Source organism: Manis pentadactyla, chromosome 12 (genome assembly GCF_030020395.1).
Source record: "Manis pentadactyla isolate mManPen7 chromosome 12, mManPen7.hap1, whole genome shotgun sequence".
Lineage (NCBI taxonomy): Eukaryota > Metazoa > Chordata > Mammalia > Pholidota > Manidae > Manis > Manis pentadactyla.
Window position 1 is genome coordinate 84587606 of NC_080030.1, and position 19003 is coordinate 84606608.

Below are 19003 nucleotides of genomic sequence, written 5' to 3' on the forward strand. Positions count from 1 at the left end.
ATTATTAGGTAGTGTTAAATTAAATAAAAGTAATAATAAGGATTAATATTGTGGCAATAATATTATGGCAACCCTATGATAATATTGACATTTATTGAGCATTTAATGTGTGCCAAGTCCTAGGCTAAATGTTTTTCAAGCAGTATCTCAGTGGATCCTCACCAAAACCTGACCACTTAGTTATGATAGAGAAGTGGGTAAACTGACTTCAGAAATGAAATATGGGGTGAACCAAGCTGCCTCAATTTCTCATTGGAAAAAAAAGTCCTCCTTCCTTTTCCCCTGCTCACTCAATAGCACACCAATGGCATTAAAAAATGATGATTCAATCGACAATATCTAAAATGAAACTAATTATATAAATGAGAAACATAAGTGATTAAATGTCTGTGACTATTTTGAGAGGCAAGTGGTGTTGCCTTAATAGCAGTCTAGGATTATAACGACAATGTATTTATAAAGTCACATTTTATCTTTAGCAAGCAAGAATGAAACAAATTTGGAATATATTTACTTCAATTTGTATGCCCTAAAAATAATAATAAATTACTTAGCCCAAAAATTATGATTTATCAAGACAGAAAGAAGACAAGCCACAGACTGTGAGAAAACATTTGCAAAAAGAATCTGATAATATACACAAAACACTTTTAAAAGCATACAAAACACTCTTAAAGTTGAACAATACAAAAGTAAACAATTTCATTTTAAAAATGGTCAAAAGACATGAACAGACATCTCACCAAAGAAGATTATACAGATAGGAGATAGACATATGAAAAGATGCTCCACATCATATGTCACTAGGGATTTAATTAAAAAACAATTAAATACCACCACACATCTATTAGAATGGCCAAACTCCAGAACACTGACAGCACCAAATGCTGGTGAGGATGTAGAACAACAGGAACTCTCATTCATTGTTGGTGAGAGTGCAAAATGGTACAGTCTATTTGGAAAACAGTTTGCCAGTTTCTTAAAAAAGCAAGCATACTCCTACCACGTGATCCAGCAGTTTCCTCTGGGGTATTTACCCAAAGGCATTAAAATATGTCCACATATAAACCTGCACATGGATGTTTACAACAACTCTATTTGTAATTACACTTAGATTAAAAATGTAGGAGATTTATAGATGTATACACAGCTGGGTATGGTATTAGTAATGTTCCTAATTCAGGAATCCACTGAAGGCCCCTTGGATTTAAAGTCATTAGTTTCTATTATTGTCACAGTGCCTGACCATGAGACCTAATCTGATTATCTTTCCTGCTATTCTAACCAGAGCTATTACAGCACTGTCTTATAGCAAGTGCAAATTAATTCCTCATATAGAGTTAATATAGAATGTTCTTTAAATTAATTGTGCTATTAAATAAACTTTGAAGTGCTTCAGTATTTGATTAAGAAATCATGGTATTTCCTTTAGTGATTTTCTTTGCTTGAGTTCAAATTATAGTATATTAATCCACAATAAACAATATCAGGACAGCAGAGGTACAGTTAGTACTTCAATAACTCTTTAATTAGAAGGTTTCCTTCTGCACTGGAGATTTCATTATTTGCATCTCATTATAAACATTTGCCATGGGGGTCTCAAATTCAAAGCCTCACTGATACTAGCTAGTGATAAGTCATAATATGCTAACATGTGATATAAGTTACAATGTACTGAATCCTTTACCAAGCAGTTAATATACATAGTGTATTGTTATCTTTATAATGTTTAATGCAATCAACTGAAAAGAAAGACTCTACAATATTCTCAATAAAGCAAATCGATTTTAGAATAGGCTTTAAGCTATCAATAGAAAACATGAAGAAAATCATGAATTGTCTTAAATAAATAATGAATAATTTGTTTAGTTGGTGGGGGAATAACCTGTTTTTGAGATTAACATAAAAACAGATTGTAGATCATTTGCACTTGAAAAAAAGGGCAGGGCAATAGTTCTCCTTATGACTGTTGAAATAACAACAACCCTGCAAAGTGCCTAACCTTTTCTATTACTGCCACAAAATAAATGAAGAAGTAATAATAAAACAATTCTACCAAATCTAAGGATGCATGAACTTTTAAGGAATCACCAAGAAAAATGCAAGGAATTCACATTAAGCAATTTCTATAAGCAAGACACTGAATACTGAATACTGAATACTTTGCTTACATTTTTCCAATTCTCATATACTATTGGACTTAGATATTATTATTTCCATTTTAAAGATGAAGAAACAGACCCAGAAAGACTGAGTAACTTGTCCAAGTTATATCAATGATGAAATTCATATTTGAAATCCCCATCTGTTTGAAGAATGCGTTCAAGAACGTTCTCTTCTTTAGGAACATTATGGAGCTCATGACTCAAGGCGGTAGAGTGAGCTCACCTGCTTATTCTCCATCCCTCTCAAGGCTCTATTCAAAGGATAGTAAAATATTAGTAAAATGTCTAAAAGTCCTTAACACTGCAGAGAGTATGAAGGGGACACAGCAGGTGAGAGATTTCAATTGTTTTATGGAAGATGGGAAGCAGAAGGTTAGATACTGAAGCCAAGGCAGAGCAGAGCAAACTGTCACCAAGTTACACGCATGTGAAGAACCCTGTGCAATTTAAGTTATAACTTAACACAAAACTGGAATAGCTGTGGAAAAACTAAATTACCCTGATTGTCTATAACTAATCCTTGATCATGGAAACTGTAACAAATATAATAATAATGAAAAAGTTTGAAATATTATGAGAATTACCAAAATGGGACACAGAGACATGAAGTGAGAAAATACTGTTGGAAAAATGGCTCTGATAGACTTGGTACAGGGTTGCCACAAACCTTCAATCTGTAAAAAATGCAGTATCTGCAAAGTGCCACAAAGCAAAGCATGTCCTCAAATAAAGAATTTCTGGTAAATGCACCTATACAATTTCAACCCAAAGATATGCTTGTTTCTGCTTTACCTAGTGCTCATACACTCTATTCCTATACAATTCTGCAGGTGAAAATTAGATGAACTCTATAATTCTAAGTTATCTCCCCGAGCTAGACTTCGTACTTGCCTGGTGGGGCATGCTGTGATCTAACTCTCCTTACAGAACTGATGGCATTGAAAGAGTAGAAGGCAGACATAAAGATCAGCATCCCTTTGGAAAGATAACTACCTTGGTTGAAGTCATTAGATGATGTGAAGCAACAAAGGACTGTCATCTTATAAGGGAGGAGGGGCTGCTTTTCTTGGCCAGGAATATTCAATGAGATTTAAAGATTCAGGTTCTTATATTCATCCAAATCTATCCAAACATCCCCATTTCAATTCTTTGGGTCATATTCCTTCCCAATTAATGCCACAACTTTCATTTGGGAAACTACTGAGGCTGCGAACTTGAGCTGTAATTCTGCAACCCACTTTGGATCTTGTTTTAAGATGTTTCATATCTGTAGCTACAAGATATAAGAGGGCCTCTTAGGGTAGCTGATAATTTAAAACATGAGCTAATTTTCTTTCTGCAAACTCTGTAGTGCAATTAGCAACAGCGATCTCACACGTTTATATTATTCATTTCCATCACAATACTATAATGCAGCAGCCATTTGGTCTGGTAAATGCTTTGCTTTCAATAGCTATTTCATTCTAGATGACCACAGGTGAAAATTCAGCTGTTATGTAGAAAATAGTAACCCATTTCCCAGGGTCATGAAATCATAAGTGTCTGTAAACCCAGCAAGGTCAGACAACCAATTCCATATTATTATCTTTGGCAGTCTATTTCCTGACTGAATTTTGGTGGAATTTACATAATGATGTAAGGTTCACTGCATGAAATAGATAACACTTAAGGTATTTCAAGCAGGAAGAGCTTTAAGTGAAAGGATTAAATGCTTATAAAATTATTGGTGAATTGTGGAAAGCAGAATGGAGGTTCCTCAAAAAGCTCAAAATAGAAATACCATTTGACCCAGGAATTCCACTCCTAGGAATTTACCCTAAGAATACAGCAGCTTGGTTTGAAAAAGACATATGCACCCCTATGTTTATCACAGCACTATTTACAAAAGCCAACAAATGGAAGCAACCTAAGTCTCCATCAATAGATGAATGGATAAAGAAGATGTGGTACATATACAAAATGGAATATTATTCAGCCATTAGAAGAAAACAAATCCTACCATTTGCAACAACATGGATGGAGCTAGAGGGTATTATGCTCAGTGAAATAAGCCAGGTGGAGAAAGACAAGTACCAAATGATTTCACTCATATGTGGAGTATAAAAACAAAGAAAAAAACTGAAGGAACAAAACAGCAGCAGAATCACAGAACCCAGTATATGTCGGGGGAGGCACGGGGAGGGCTGTCCAGCACAGAGAAGGCAAGTAGTGATTCTACAGCATCTTACTAGGCTGATGGACAGTGACTGTAATGGGGGTTGTGGGGGGGACTTGGTGAATGGGGGAACCTAGTAAACATAATGTTCCTCATGTAATTGTAGATTAATGATACCGAAAAAAAAAATTATTGGTGAAGGAGGAATGAAAGTCAGGAGGCTGCCCCTAGTCTTTGACTTCAAATTCGTGTGACATATCTGCTGTAATTGTTGTCATGACCACCATTAGCATTGCCTGCATTCACAAAACTGGTGTGAGGGTAGTGGGACATGTAGTTCAGTTGTTGCCAAGGACCCCATTGATACAACTGCATTACTACAGAAGAATGGTATCTACCTCCCTTCTGTTTCCAAAACCTTTATGAGTGCCTTACATTCACAAAACCTAAATTTGTGAGGGAACCTGAGAAATGAAACTTTTAGTTGTACAGACTCTCTAATACTGGGGAGAGAAGGAGGGACAACATATCAAGGGGATAGGAGCAGATTTATAGAGCCAATAAACATGTAGCACACTAAAGATGGTGCTGGATTTCTTAAGTAGTAAATATTTTAGGGTAGACTCTAGGATGTAAATTCCAAATCTCAACTCTAATGACAAATTAGAAATTTGTTTCTCAAATTCATCTGGCTGCTCTTTTGTCTCACAAGCTCCCATACCTCTTTTACAAGGGCCAACAGTAATAATTCACGTGCAATGAAAAGACTGAAATGTTGAATAAACATAGCTTTCAAGAATAATTTGTTCTTTTGTGACCATATAACATCATTATAAATTAAATTTGTACTGAGAACTGAACTCAGACATTTGAAATCCAGCTGAATGTGTACAGCTGATAAACCCTAACTCTATAATATTCTTACAAAAATGTATATATTGTATTTGATTCCCAGATTTATTAATTAGAACACAAGCTGCATTCAGAAGTGAGGTGTGAACTAACCTATCACTAATATAATGCTACCTACCATGCTAGACTCATTCCCACCCTCATTATCAAACAGCTAGGTAATCATTATTCTTGAAAGACTGGTTCTTAGGATAGCTTCCTCACAGGGAGGAGAAACTCAGTTTAAGAAGAATACATCAGGGATGACAAAGAAGGAATTTCAACTGGATGCTTTCCTTTCCCCCACTGCAAATCCAAAGAAAAATTTTAAAACTGAGGAAGGGACAACCTAATTGGCTTCTCTAGAATTGGTAGAAAAGGGATTTGGGTATACCTGGAGACTGACTGAATGTATGGAAAATGCATATAGACTGACACAATACTCTATAATTTAGTCTTGCATTTAAATTGAGAAATAACCAATAATTTTAAGACCCTATCATTTTAGAAATGGGTTTATTACTTAAGCCTTCCAAGATTTTTGTTTTTAGAATGGCTTTTAATTTGGACATAATCTCTGCATAGATGTTCAATTACAATGTGACCTTCTGACAGCTACATTAATTATAATTAGCTATCAAGTAATGTGTTTCAGCATGTATTTATTCTCAAAGGAGACACTACTTTAAGGATACATTCCCTGGGAAACCCTCACCTATGAGAATGGGAAAAATAAGAAACTTCTGGCTCAGTTTCTTTTTAAGACCACATGTGTACATGTAAACATGCTTTTATGTAGTAAAGTGATTTAAATTCTGGGCTTTTTTTTGACAGGTAGAAAAATGTTTAATTTCTCAAAGAATACAGCAAAACCTAGACCTGTCTAAAGAACACTAACAGGTAACTCAAATTATCTCTTGCCCACCTAAAATTGCTATTAATTAATCATCATCCAAAGACAACTATTCAGTGCCTTTTTTATAAGTCATAATGCTCTTTCAGCGGTACATTCTGGAGCGTCCCTCTGCAGCTCGGAGTGGTTCTACATGTGAACTGCGGTTTTTAATTTAGGACTTTGAATCCCCTTCAGGATGGAAAATTAGGTTAGGTTATATCCACTTATTTTAAAAACTTAAAAAAAAAGAAAACAAAAACACAGCTGTGTTTTTCCTCCATAACTTACTTTGGGAAAACCAACTTCTCTACTTGTATGTAGTGTTTTGAAGCAAGGAATTTGTTTCTGCTTCTCTTCCTTTGCACAATTCTTCTTGTTCAGTTGTCATCTACCTAAAATACTAAGATTAAGCATGGATTCTAAAATACACTATTAATAACTTGTTTTCCAAGGTAACTTGTCAAAATTGCTTGCGTGCAGAATGGCAGGTGACCAAATCTCACTAAGTAGACTGTCTGTGCTCCTGTGTATGTAGGTCATTATCACAGTGGCTCTGAAATCTGCAGCCATATTTACTATCCATGTCTGTACGGAGCACTCTATAGCCTGTCCACCTGCAATTGTCTTTTTCTCAGTAAGGACAATGTTTTATGAGTACAGTTGGCTGAGATTAAGGGTGTAACAAGGACAGAGTCGAGAGAGTGTAAACAGTTCTACATGATGTCACACCCTTATGAAGGTGAGATTCAGGAGCTCTGCCCCAACAGTCAACACATAAATGACTGAATTGTATTATCAAATTGATAAGACAGCAAAAATCACTTTCACCTCTAGGTTCTCTTTCTTATATGGTAACTGAGTTGCATATATGGAACAAACCTGTAAATTAACATATTCCTAATAAACCACAAAACACATCTAGATTCCATGTTTTAAAATGTGATTATAACAACCCACATGAAAATATTTTTGATTGACTAGAGAGTGTGTGGAAAGAGAAAAAGAGAATGACTAAATGAATAAAACTGAAACTAGTTATCAGTTAGTGCCCATCAGCACAACAGAGACAAAAGTGACAATAAAAGAGAAAAAAAAAATTATAAACATCAATTCTTTTGGAAAATGCACTGTTACATGACTCAGGTATTTCTAGTTACAGCAAATATTTAATAGATTCTGCTTTCTACATAATAAAAATTTTCTTTAATTAGTGACAAAGTTTTAGCAGTAAGAGGATGCAATCCCCTTCACTGATACTTAGGTATGAGGCATGCAACTAAGTGTGATCCTAGAGAAACTATGAAAGCTACTAAAAAGGGCTATGTTTATCACATCTTAAAATCATCTCTGATAAAAAACCATAAAGTATAGTAAGGAATGAATATTTAGATACAAGAACAAACGAGCTCCCCACTTTATTTCTGGAACAAAAAAGCACAGCATTAAAAAGTGCTACAGCTTATATCTGAAATGAAAAATGTAAGAATAATTTAGAAGAAAATGGCATGTTTTATGTCTGGATCCAAAAGCTTTTCTAAAGGCAACTAATTTTTTAAGTAAAAATATGCCATCATAAAAAGGCTTTTACTAAAAGAAATTACAGACAGCCAAGTTCAGGTTTCATTTTTTTTTTCTACATTAGATATTGACAGCAGAAAAGAATGTAGAATATTAACAACCTAATCAAATAAACATCTGGCAGATAATTTATATTATAATAAACTGATTAACCAAAAAAAATCATTTTTCCCACAGCAGTAGTATATTTATTGTGCTGAAATCTAGGAGCAGGAATGAATAGCTCTGGGGAACCAGTACAGAGTGTTCATGAAGATTTACAAGTCTCTAGTCATTATACACTGAGCAGCAAAAACAGAGGTTCTGAATCCTCTTAGACCAAAGGATTATTATATGTGTTGCAAATATTCTGTATTTCTAATGACTGCATGCTTCTGGGGAAAAAATGTGTGTAATTTTAATACACAATAAATATTTTATAGTTTACAAAATATTCTGAAATAGTTTGCACAAATAGCATACTTCCTGCACATGCAGTTTTGACAGGTTTGAAATACTCAGAAATATTTGTGTTTTTGTCACATTTTCTTTCTATAATGATCCCTGTGCAACATCCCCTAACAAATAAACCTATGTAATAAGATACTGTACAAGTTCTCTTTCCTAGTGAATTTCCAGTTGTTCATTCATATTATATGATATACTTAATTTGTAAGTAGCAAATTTATTTTTCAGGTTCTGACTACTATCACTTTTATTCATTTTGTGTCTTAATGCCTTGTAACAATCAAGCACTGAATTTAAAGATCTTTAGCACCAAGGAGTCAAGAATATTGCACCAAAATGAGTTTACACTTCCATATCTAGGTAGCAAATAAGATCTTGCAACTTTGTCACAAGGAAAATACAACTTGAAAATTAAACACATTGAAAGAGAAGGATAGTTTCACAGAAAAGTTGGGTGTATGTTATTTGTAAAACAGCAAAAAAATACTAGTGGATTCATAAGTTAATATTAAAATTTGCATTAGAGGACTCCTTGATTTTTTAATTAAAATTTATTTAATTTTAAATGTTCTTTCCAACAGAAGAGGTAGGTATATTTCCACATATGAAAAATTGGTAACAGCCACAAATCAAAACAAGGAAAGCCCGATAATATCAACATACTCTCTTCTAACAGCACATATATGTAACTATTTTATGTTACTAATAAAGACATGAATTGTTTCATGTTCCAATTAGACAATAATCTTAATTTTTGTAATATATTACTGATAGTAATAGGAGTATTGAAAGGCTGCCTTTTCATCACAAAACTTGCTTCCCATAGTGATTTCTGCCACAAGTCATGGTGACCTTTTGGTTGCCTGACAAGATTTTACTGTAATTCTTTCTTATTTCACCAACCCCATCATCATTAAACCTCTAAGAGTCTAACAGAGATCATCAGGTTCTTAAAATTTAATTACAACCTAAAAGGGTATATTCAGGACTAGAGGTGGAGAGATTCAGCCATTCCAGTCAGCAAATGAATTCAAATGTGCAAATTTTAAAGTATCCACATTTCCAGCTTCAGACCAGAAAATGTAAGGTAACTGATTTTAATTAGTAGGTAATTAGTAATTTAGCCAAAAAGTTCATAAAGACTGTTTCTGCAATCATCAGACTGAAGAATGACTCTATTTTAAGATACATGAAAAATCTCATGCACTAGACAAATGGATGTAACGGGGAGAGCCTCCAAAGTCACGTAACAATTGCTTTTGTCTGGACAATATCTAGGCTAATAAAAAATGTTTAAAATAAAACTTCATAAATAGAACATGTGGGTATTATATTTAACACTTTACTCAATCTAAAGGTTACTAATACATAGAGCACATTTGACTTTTTCTCCCCACCCCCAAACTCTCATTTGCTTCTGTTTTCCCTGAAATTTTATATGAAATGGGAGCTTCCTTACTGTCAACGACAGATAAGGCCTAGTTCAATTTACTCTCCTTTCACTTTTCCATTTTTCTGCCTTTTTCCATTTTCTATCACTAGCTGTTTCTCTGATTTGCTCACACCATTTGCTGAAATACCATTCACAGCTGTTTTTCCAGTTTTGGGTTTCTTAGGCTCTTTGTATGTCCGAACATAGAAGTTAAGAAAGAGGAATATGAAGCTTATTGCATAGGCAATTAGAGCCCAGTGCATCCATTTTGGGAAGGGGCAATCAGTATAGAGAGACAGTGCTGTGTGTCCAATGGTCACATGGAACTGAATCTGAAAAAAAAAAAAAGACAGCAATGCAGGATACGTTTACTGTGGATAGAAAACAACTCTTAATATCAGAATCTTCTATCTAGCTGAGACGGGCCCAGATTTTGCCACACTGTCCAGTAGTTCCCTAGCTTCCACACCTGGCTGCTTCTCATTCAGGTCCTGCTCAAATGCCATCCCTCAGCAAGGGTTTCCTGAAAACTAGAACCGAAGTACCTTCATCCAACTAGTCTTCTCAATCCCATGAACCCAAAGGTCCTTTTTTTGTATGAGTTTTTTTCGTTTTAAGAATCACAACTATCTGAAATTGTCTTTTGCATTTATTGACTTCTTGATTATCTATATTTCCACTAGTATATAACTGATTATATATAACATACTATCTGATTCCTGAGTCCTTGGTACAGTGTCTAGAGTCAATGAGTATCTGTTGGATAATGTTGAATAATGTTACCTAATAAGAGGAAATACCAATAGCCTACCAGAGTAAGGTAATGATATTATAGGCTCTTCAATTTTTGTTTTCTGTCATATTTTAGAATGATTTCTTTCCACAAAATTGTCTGTAAGCTGGTACATGTATTTTTAAAAATAGACTTATCAAAGTGATTCATTTGTTTCTTACAGAACAACAGACAGGTAATAATGCATTTGAACTAACACTGTTTTTTAAAAACTAAGATTTTTGGTAAAACTTATTAGAATAACAAAAAGAGAGATCACTATCAACGTTAAAATTTTTTTAAAGGAAAAAAGCCTAAAGTAAGATGCTTTAATTTAATTAAGTTGAGGTGAATGTTTAAATTCTGATATATCAATAAATGAATTGTTCTTGATATAAGAATTATGAATTCCATGCTGTTAACAAGGGTTAACTTTTTTCAAGATTAACTTATATGATTAACTTGGCTTGGAAATATACTCCCCTCACAAAATTAACATCCTATCTGGAATGGGTAACTGTGGTTTATCATTCAAGGACAGCACTATCAATATTAATTATTGTATTAAACATTATTAAAATAGCTTATCTATGTAAGCCCAAAATTTACATCAGACTAAAAAGCTTAAGTTTTCCATAGCAAATACATATTTTAAGAACTTCCGATTTCACAATGGTTCTTAGAACCTGCATCACCCAAAAAGGGTGTGTATGCAGGTGTGAGTTATTATGGCGTCACTCAAGGCAAGTCAGGTGCAGGATCCAACTAAACAAACAGTTTGCAGGGTTCTGGTCATCTTTTCATCTTCTCGGGACCATTTAGTAATTACTAAGAGAAATGACTTACACAAACTGTATATAGCTTATACAAAAACTGGAAGAAGCTTCCCATAGCATTTTAGTTACAAATGAATCCTTCACACCCAGCATTCCCCAAAAGTTGTGTTTCCTGTTTGGTTAGCCAGGTGTTTAGCAACTTAAAGCAGAGATGAATAATATTTCTAAATATGATTCCACTGATAAAATTGGGTATATGCTATGTTTAAAGTAAATTATAAATTCCAAGGCTTGAAGGATGGCTACCACGTTGGTTTTGGATTTCCAATTTCATTATTGGGCTACAGCCTACCTCCGAGCGGTACCCTGGGGTACCCAGACGCTACAGGATGTCCTACCAGGGGCATGTGCTAAAGCTGTCTACTCTGAAGACTAGCATTTGGAGATACACCTGGCTCTGCTCTTTAAGGAATGTGTGATAGAGAACTAAGACTTCTCTGGTCCTTATTCCCTTCCTTGGCTCTCTGCCTTCTCTTCAGCTTTTATACTCTAAATGTGTGGGATCTGCTAACAAGGACTGAAAAATGGACTAGAAAACAGAAAATTTAAGCGAGAGCAGGATGAGAGAGATAATAATACTTTAATTTTTTAAAATTACCTAAGAAGTTACATTATTTTTCTAGTTACATATGAGTCCATGCACTTTGTAGTGTGCTTAGATTTTTACTCAATCACTTCACAGATATTTTTAAAGAGTATTTTTCTTACAGAGGCAAGAACTGTGTCTAGTCCTTCAAGGATATTTAAAAAGCCAGAGACAGCAACTACTAGAGTACATGAACAGGGAGCTCAGAGCTAAGCAGTCTCAATTCCCACAGCTGAAGGATGGACAAAGTCGACTTTGTAATAGAAAGTTGTCAAAAATGATTCTGAACTTTACAATTAATAAATCCAAACATTTTCTGCATTTCACCAGAAGAAACCTTAGAGGCACGTAACTCACCAGCTGCAGCATGGTTAGGTATCGTTTCCACCAAAGGTACTTCTGAATCCACGGGCCAAATGCAGTTAACCCATAGTATGCGTACATGATCACATGGATGAAGGAATTCAGCTGGGCCCCAAAAAACGCTTTAGAGAAATAGAAGTTATTATAAGATGCAGAAAAGTTAATAAAGCTTAATGCAATAAACCATCTGGATATAAAATAAATGAATCCATACTATGTTCTAACATGTAATCGTTAGTACAGACTAGAAATAAAAGTTGTAAAGCAGCACGAATGCAAGAAGCCTTTTCTTCATATTAAGTAGGCATTTTTAAAGTTCAGATTCATGTTCTTACCATATTTTAAAAAATGGTTGTTCTTCAAATGCAAAGGACTTTCAAAGTGGCAAGTTTTCAAACTGGGTATTCAAGTGGCTTACTAGACCCTAATAAAGAACTACTGCTTATATTACTTTTCATTCTATTATTTGTGGGGAAAAATGTCAGGTTACAAATAATTGTGTAAGTATATTTGTAAATGTCTCATAGTTGCCTTTAGATCTGCCAATATACACATCTACAACAAACCAGTACTTATTTCTTAGGTTCCTACATAGCCTTAAGGGACAGGCAGCAAGGCATATGGCACTGGGACCACTCATGCTCTGGGTCCCCACGCAAGGGGTGGTCTTTGTCCAGCTCAGTGATAGGAGCGTCTTCAGTCTCCGAGCATGTGAAAAGCTGGAGGCAGAACTGGACCAAACTGTATTTTAGATCTTCCTGAACATTAACAAGTCTATATACAATTTCCTTTGAGGAAGAACTGACAGGTTCATTTAAGGCCTATTTTGAAAGCAGGAGTAGGCTTTGAGCTTGGACTGGAGACAGAGCCTTCAGACTGTGACATTCTCCCTGGGTATTCTTTGGATCAGCACTATTAAAACTACTCCCCACCAAAACATTGTTTGCTACATTTCAGGATTAGTTTCTGCTCATCTCTGGGGTGAATCTTTAGGTATTGATCACAGATAAAATGCTAAAGCTGTACCTTCTTCAAATTTGATTAGAATGAAATTAACAGAAATAATTAACCATGAATACAAGTTAAATTATAGACCAAGTCAAATTCCCAGGTTCTCATTACTTTCCACCTGACATTTACATAATTTGATAATGGGGATATGTTTCTCAAAATGCTCACCTTGGCCCCCTGCAACCCACTTAATCCCAATCCACCACAGTGTAAACATTGTACAGTGATGATACACATGAAGGAAAGAGACTTGGTTGTTTTTCTTCCTCAGGATAAAAAACACTGTGTCCAAATACTCAACTCCTTTTGATACAAAGTACCACCACAGAGCGGCAGCTATCTGTCAACAGAAGGGAAAAGCATGTTACAAATGCCAAAGTAACACTATCATGGTTTTTACTCATTGTAAATAAGCCCTAAATAATCTTCACTGCATAAAATGAATGAAGCATGAAATCATATTTGCCTAAGTAGGTGTGAAACCTAGGCATTTATGGGGAAAAAATGGGGAAGAGTCCAAACATGTATCTACATAATGCCAATAATTTAAAGAAAATTTTTAGTCTGCCACACAGCTGGATGTCCCACAGTATCAAATTACTAAATACAGAGCTATAAACACATTTACACTAATATGTTTTTCAATCTGGTAGAGAACCGAGACATTTGCTTTGTAAGCATTATTTCAGTTGTTCATGCTTAACCTATATTATACCTCAATAATCTTGCAAGTTTGCTTGTGAAGCAACTGGTCTCTGTTAATGTCTGTATCTTACCTTAATATGTGCAAGAAAGTTAGTATCTAATCATAGTTGTTTGTATTAGTAAAACCTTTAGCATGATAAGTTGAAACAAACAAAAAACAAGTATTTCCTAGTCATAAATATAATCCTGCTTACATAAATAAGTCTTTTCCTGGGCTCTAATTAAGACACCAGATGGTACAGAAAGATTACATCACATGCTGACATTAAGGATCCAAAGATCCAGTGAGAGGTGACCTCTGTATGTGTGTTTTAAAATAGTTACAAGAATTCTACTATAATAGTAACCAAAACTCAACTTTTTTTATGTCAAGTATTTTCTATGATATGTGTTCCACATAGAAACAACAAATAAGTCAGTATGTAACAGAAATCTGGATATAAATCTTGTGTGTGTCAAGGGTTTGACAGGTTCATTCACAGACAGGCTTAGGTGGTTTAGAGCTGATAGTCCTCCTCATCTTATATCTGCATCTGTTGGATGTCAAGGGGTTTGGTTTTGGTTTTTGTTTTTGAAAAACAAAATTACAATTTTAAAATATGGGCACAGAGGAAAGAAAAAGGCCAAAGAAAAAATAAAGTCTTGTGTGTACAGGTTGAGAATTATTTACTGGATTTGCTTGAGTAAAAATATTGTTGAAAATGATAACACTGGTTGAAAATAGGCTTGAAATAGTTAACTATTCAGAGCAACACTATATTTAATGTTTACTATTATTTAGTACTTCAAAGTAAAATAACTATAACCATTTTGGCATAGTAAACATTACCTAGGATGTAAGAGATAATGTCTCATTTTCCCACTATCTGGGCCTCTACATTCTTCACAATTCACAAATGGGAATAAATAATCTTCTCTCTAGTTTGTAAGCTACATTAGGTATCTTTGAATAGCCAGCTACATCACAGTGAAAAATGATACTTCTTGCCTACATAACAATGAATACTAAAATGAGTCCCTGAGTAAAATGTTTATTCTAAGTCTAATATTAGAGAGCACAGAGGGAAGAAAATTACAAATGAATTCTGTTGTACATCTTTGATTCTTTCTCTTCCTAGATTAGCTTCTCCCAGTAGCTACTTTTTTTGAAAGAACTAACCATTTGTGCATGCCAGGAGGGTAGGTTCACAATGACCAGAGCAGTATTTTTAATCTTTTCCTAAAAAAAACCTTTTATTCTAAAAATATGCTGCTTCACCCACAGGGTTTTTCTAAGTGCACTCCTGAAAGAAAGCAAATTAAACATTTTCCTTCCTTATCCCTCCACCTCCCAAACCAGGCAAGACCACAGCCATCAGCTCTCCACTGAGGAGGTCCTCTGGCAATAACATTATCAGAAGGACACTTTTTCCTAGCCAATAAATCTCGATAAAGTAGCTCCTCTCATTCTCTCTCAGTCACATCACAAGTTTTGTTTTATTGTTAACCATTTGTGTACATGACTTTTATCTGCCTCTCCTATCCTTCACTAGAATATCAGCTCCACAAAGAGAGGGAGCTCATCTGCCTTTTCACCTGTGTGCCCAGTGCTCTTCACAGTATCTGCATACAGTACATGTTCAATATACATTTGTTGAAGGAGTAAAACCAACATAACAACAAAAGGAGTGATTTTTCATCAGCAAGTAAGTCTACTAACAGGGAAAGGAAGACGTGGACATAAAATGGTAAGTACATTAAAGCAATTCGGTGATATTAATATTGTTCAACCCCAATGCCAGAAAGCTATTTTTTTCTCAAGGAAAGCTACTACATATTAAATTATTACCACCTGTATTATGTGTAAGAAAAAATATATACAACATGCATTATAGGTATGTTTTATGTAAAATTTTCTATATAAATGACAGCACACAGAGAAGTTCAATAAATACTTAATAACTTATTGCTTCTTCCACTTGAGTAAAGTGGTAATTTTACTGATATCAGTGATTGGAAATAAAATATCATAACATTATATAGTGGTTTATTTTTCTGCAAATAAAATAAAAACTGAGTTTATACTTATATAAATTATGCTGTGCTTAATTTGCTAGACATTAAATAGTTTATGAAACATTTGTTTTCCCACTTTTTTAACAAATGAATTACTCTTTATGAGTTTCTATTCTTGGCCAAAAACAACAAAAATCCAAAATACAATCTTCACATTAAACATGGAACTTTAAAAAAAAGAACTGCATTCTTTTTTACAACCTTAGAATTATTTTAAAAAGAAACACTGCCAAAAATTTTTCAAATGCATTAAACATTTAATGTGTTGGAATTTCTAACAGTTAGTGTTCATGGTCACACCGCCAAATGGAAGATGATGTTCAAGCTATGAAAACAAATTTGCAATTACGTACTTTTTAAAAAAAGCATAGCTTTATTGACTCAAAACAATCCAGTACATTTTTTACCACTATATTAAAGTGCATTTTTCATAGACTGGGCACTATAAAATTAAACCCACTTCTACTGACTAACAGTATTTTTAATGTACTTACCCTGACTTCGTGAACATTATCAGAATAATCCACACTCTGGCAAATATAGCTATATCCCGCATTATATGATCCCATGAATAACTGGGAAAAAAGGAGAGTAATATTTGGAGTGAAGTTTAGGTAGATACAGCATTTAAAAATACTAAATGCAATATATACAACCTTAGAATTATTTGAAAAAGAATCATTGCCTAAAAAATTTTCAATGCATTAAACATTTAATGTGTTGGAATTTCTAACAGTTAGTGTGTGTCAATTTATTCTAAGATTGAAATCTAAATTAAAAAACATGTAATTTTTGGACTGAGACAACTCTACCTATTTAATAATAGTAAGATAAATTTTGATTAACCATGACTCAGATCTAAGAGTTGCATTGGTTTCTACTCTTGATCCAGAGCAGTCTGCATGTAACAAATCAGGTAAAACTACCCAAATAAATTAAAGTCTTGAGATTCTATAAGACAATTTGTCAATTAAAGAAATATTTTTTTTTAAAGGACAATACTATTTATTTTCCTAGCATCACCAGTCCAGCTCTCTGAGTTCAGAAGAATTTTAACAAGCCTCTTGGGAAACAAATTCCCTTTCACTCTTACAATTTGAAAAATGGAGTGTCAATCTAGCCTTTAGGATTTCCTTTCCAAAGTTCATGTGCTGGTGCTGAAAACGTGCTGGTGCCCAGGAAAGTACATGATGAGTAGTAGCAGCAGTTGTAAAATAGCTAACTCATTTTAGTTCCAACCTGAATTAGAAAACTATGCAACAAGATTTCACTTGAATCTGTATTTTACAAATCTGAATGTTTTCATCAGTTACCAAATCTGGAAGTGTTGAATAAGAATTATTAAAAAAAACACTGAAATTTGCTGAGTGCTTAATATGTGCCAAACACTATGCCAAAATCACCTCACTTATCTCTGATAGCCTGGAGGGGAGGTAGTATCCCCATTTTACAGATGGGGAAAATGAGTCTCAGAAAAGTTAAATAGCTTCCATTGTTAGAAGAGCTAATGAGCATTATTTTAGAATCCATTTTAAATGACTGTCCTACAAGTTAAGTATGCTTCATACTTTTGTTATCCAAAAAAATATAAAATTTAATTCTCAAGTAGCTGTTATTTGGGGGTACAGTATTACAATGATGGTTTTACATATTCTAATTTTTTAATTTACAATCATTCTGGGGAATTAGTGACTTTAGAAAACATACCTCTCTGAAGATAAAAAAGTTAAGCAAAACCATCCCAAAATTATAGACAATGAGTACTAAGCGCATCTGAAAAGGTTCTCGGTTCTTCATCCATTTCGGGCCCAGCCACACGAACAGGAGATAAAGAGTACTTATACAAAGTGTAGGCCACGGAGACTGCATCAGAGGCCAATTTTCCACACGTTTATCTATAGGGAAAACAAAATAAAAAGATTCATTAAACAATAAATATTTTATAAAATGAACTCATTAGGTTATGTTTTCACTTAGTTTTCCTGATTTCCTGACCAAAAAAAAAAAATTCATGGCATAAAAATCAAACACCGATTCCTTACACGCGGCACACATTAGTTCTTACAGAGAACCTAGAGGACAAAGACAAGAAATAAAGTTCACTAAGTTAGAGCTCATTACGAGTTCAATATTTACCATAGTCAAGATATTTTTCTAACTTTTTCCCTGAGAACATGAGCATTTTTTTACCCATGCATGTAACCAATTTATGTGGTTTTTTTCTAAAACTGTAAATCATTTACCTATGTGTAAATATATACATAATGCAACTCATTATTTAATTTAAAATGAATCAGCGGTCCTTAATATTCCAATCTGCAACCCTGAAACAATTTTATAAGAGTTTTACCACAGGTTAAACATTTCTAGGAGAAGCAAAATATTGAAATGTGGGTTAACAAAAATTAATTTCTAATTCATTATAAAAAGATATTGAAATTAATTTATTTCTAAAAGCTAAACAGATTTTAAAGGTTGTTAATCTAATGTCTGGTTTATTCTTGGTAATGCAAACATTTCTATGTTTTTTTGAGGAAAAAATGTATTTTTTGTAATATTAAAAATAGATTTACTTTCTCAACGAAAAATTCCATATAATTTCACATATATATGGAATCTAAAAACTAAAACAAATGAACAAAGTATAGACTCATAAACACAAAGAACAAACTGGTGGTTGCCACTGGGGAGGGCAGGTTGGGGGATGAGTGAAATAAACAGGTGAAGGGGATAAAGAGGTACAATCTTCCAATTATAAAATAAATAAGTCACAGAGATGAAAAGTACAGTACAGGGAAGTTAACAATACTGTAATATCTCGGTAGGGTAACAGCTGGTAACTCGTTGTTGTGGTGAGCATCTTGTAATGCATATAATTGTCAAATCACTATGCTGTATACCCCAATATATAAACTATACTACAATTTTAAAAGATTGTCTACCTTCCAGCCAATTCATAAAACCTAGCTTAAATGAATTTAATTGCTGATTACAATGTCCCCCTATTTAAACTGTCAGTGTACTAAGTCTATATATGCAAAATAGCTCTGGATTAGATAGCTGTGTTTCAAAATAGTTGACGTAAAAATTAATTAGTCTGTTTCTATATATA

The 19003-nt window shown here is 34.0% G+C and overlaps 1 protein-coding gene across 1 annotated transcript in view; it reads right to left on the reverse strand.

Moving 5' to 3' along the window:
* Positions 1-8663: 8663 nt before the first annotated feature.
* Positions 8664-19003, reverse strand: part of ELOVL4 (ELOVL fatty acid elongase 4) — a 49803-nt gene continuing 39463 nt past the window's right edge. The window contains exons 2-6 of the mRNA XM_036918783.2: positions 17599-17786; positions 16386-16466; positions 13300-13471; positions 12115-12242; positions 8664-9895 (exon numbers count right to left, since the gene is read on the reverse strand). Coding sequence (XP_036774678.1) covers positions 9620-9895; positions 12115-12242; positions 13300-13471; positions 16386-16466; positions 17599-17786 — 845 coding nt within the window. The 3' untranslated portion in view covers positions 8664-9619. The remainder of the gene's footprint in view (positions 9896-12114; positions 12243-13299; positions 13472-16385; positions 16467-17598; positions 17787-19003) is intronic.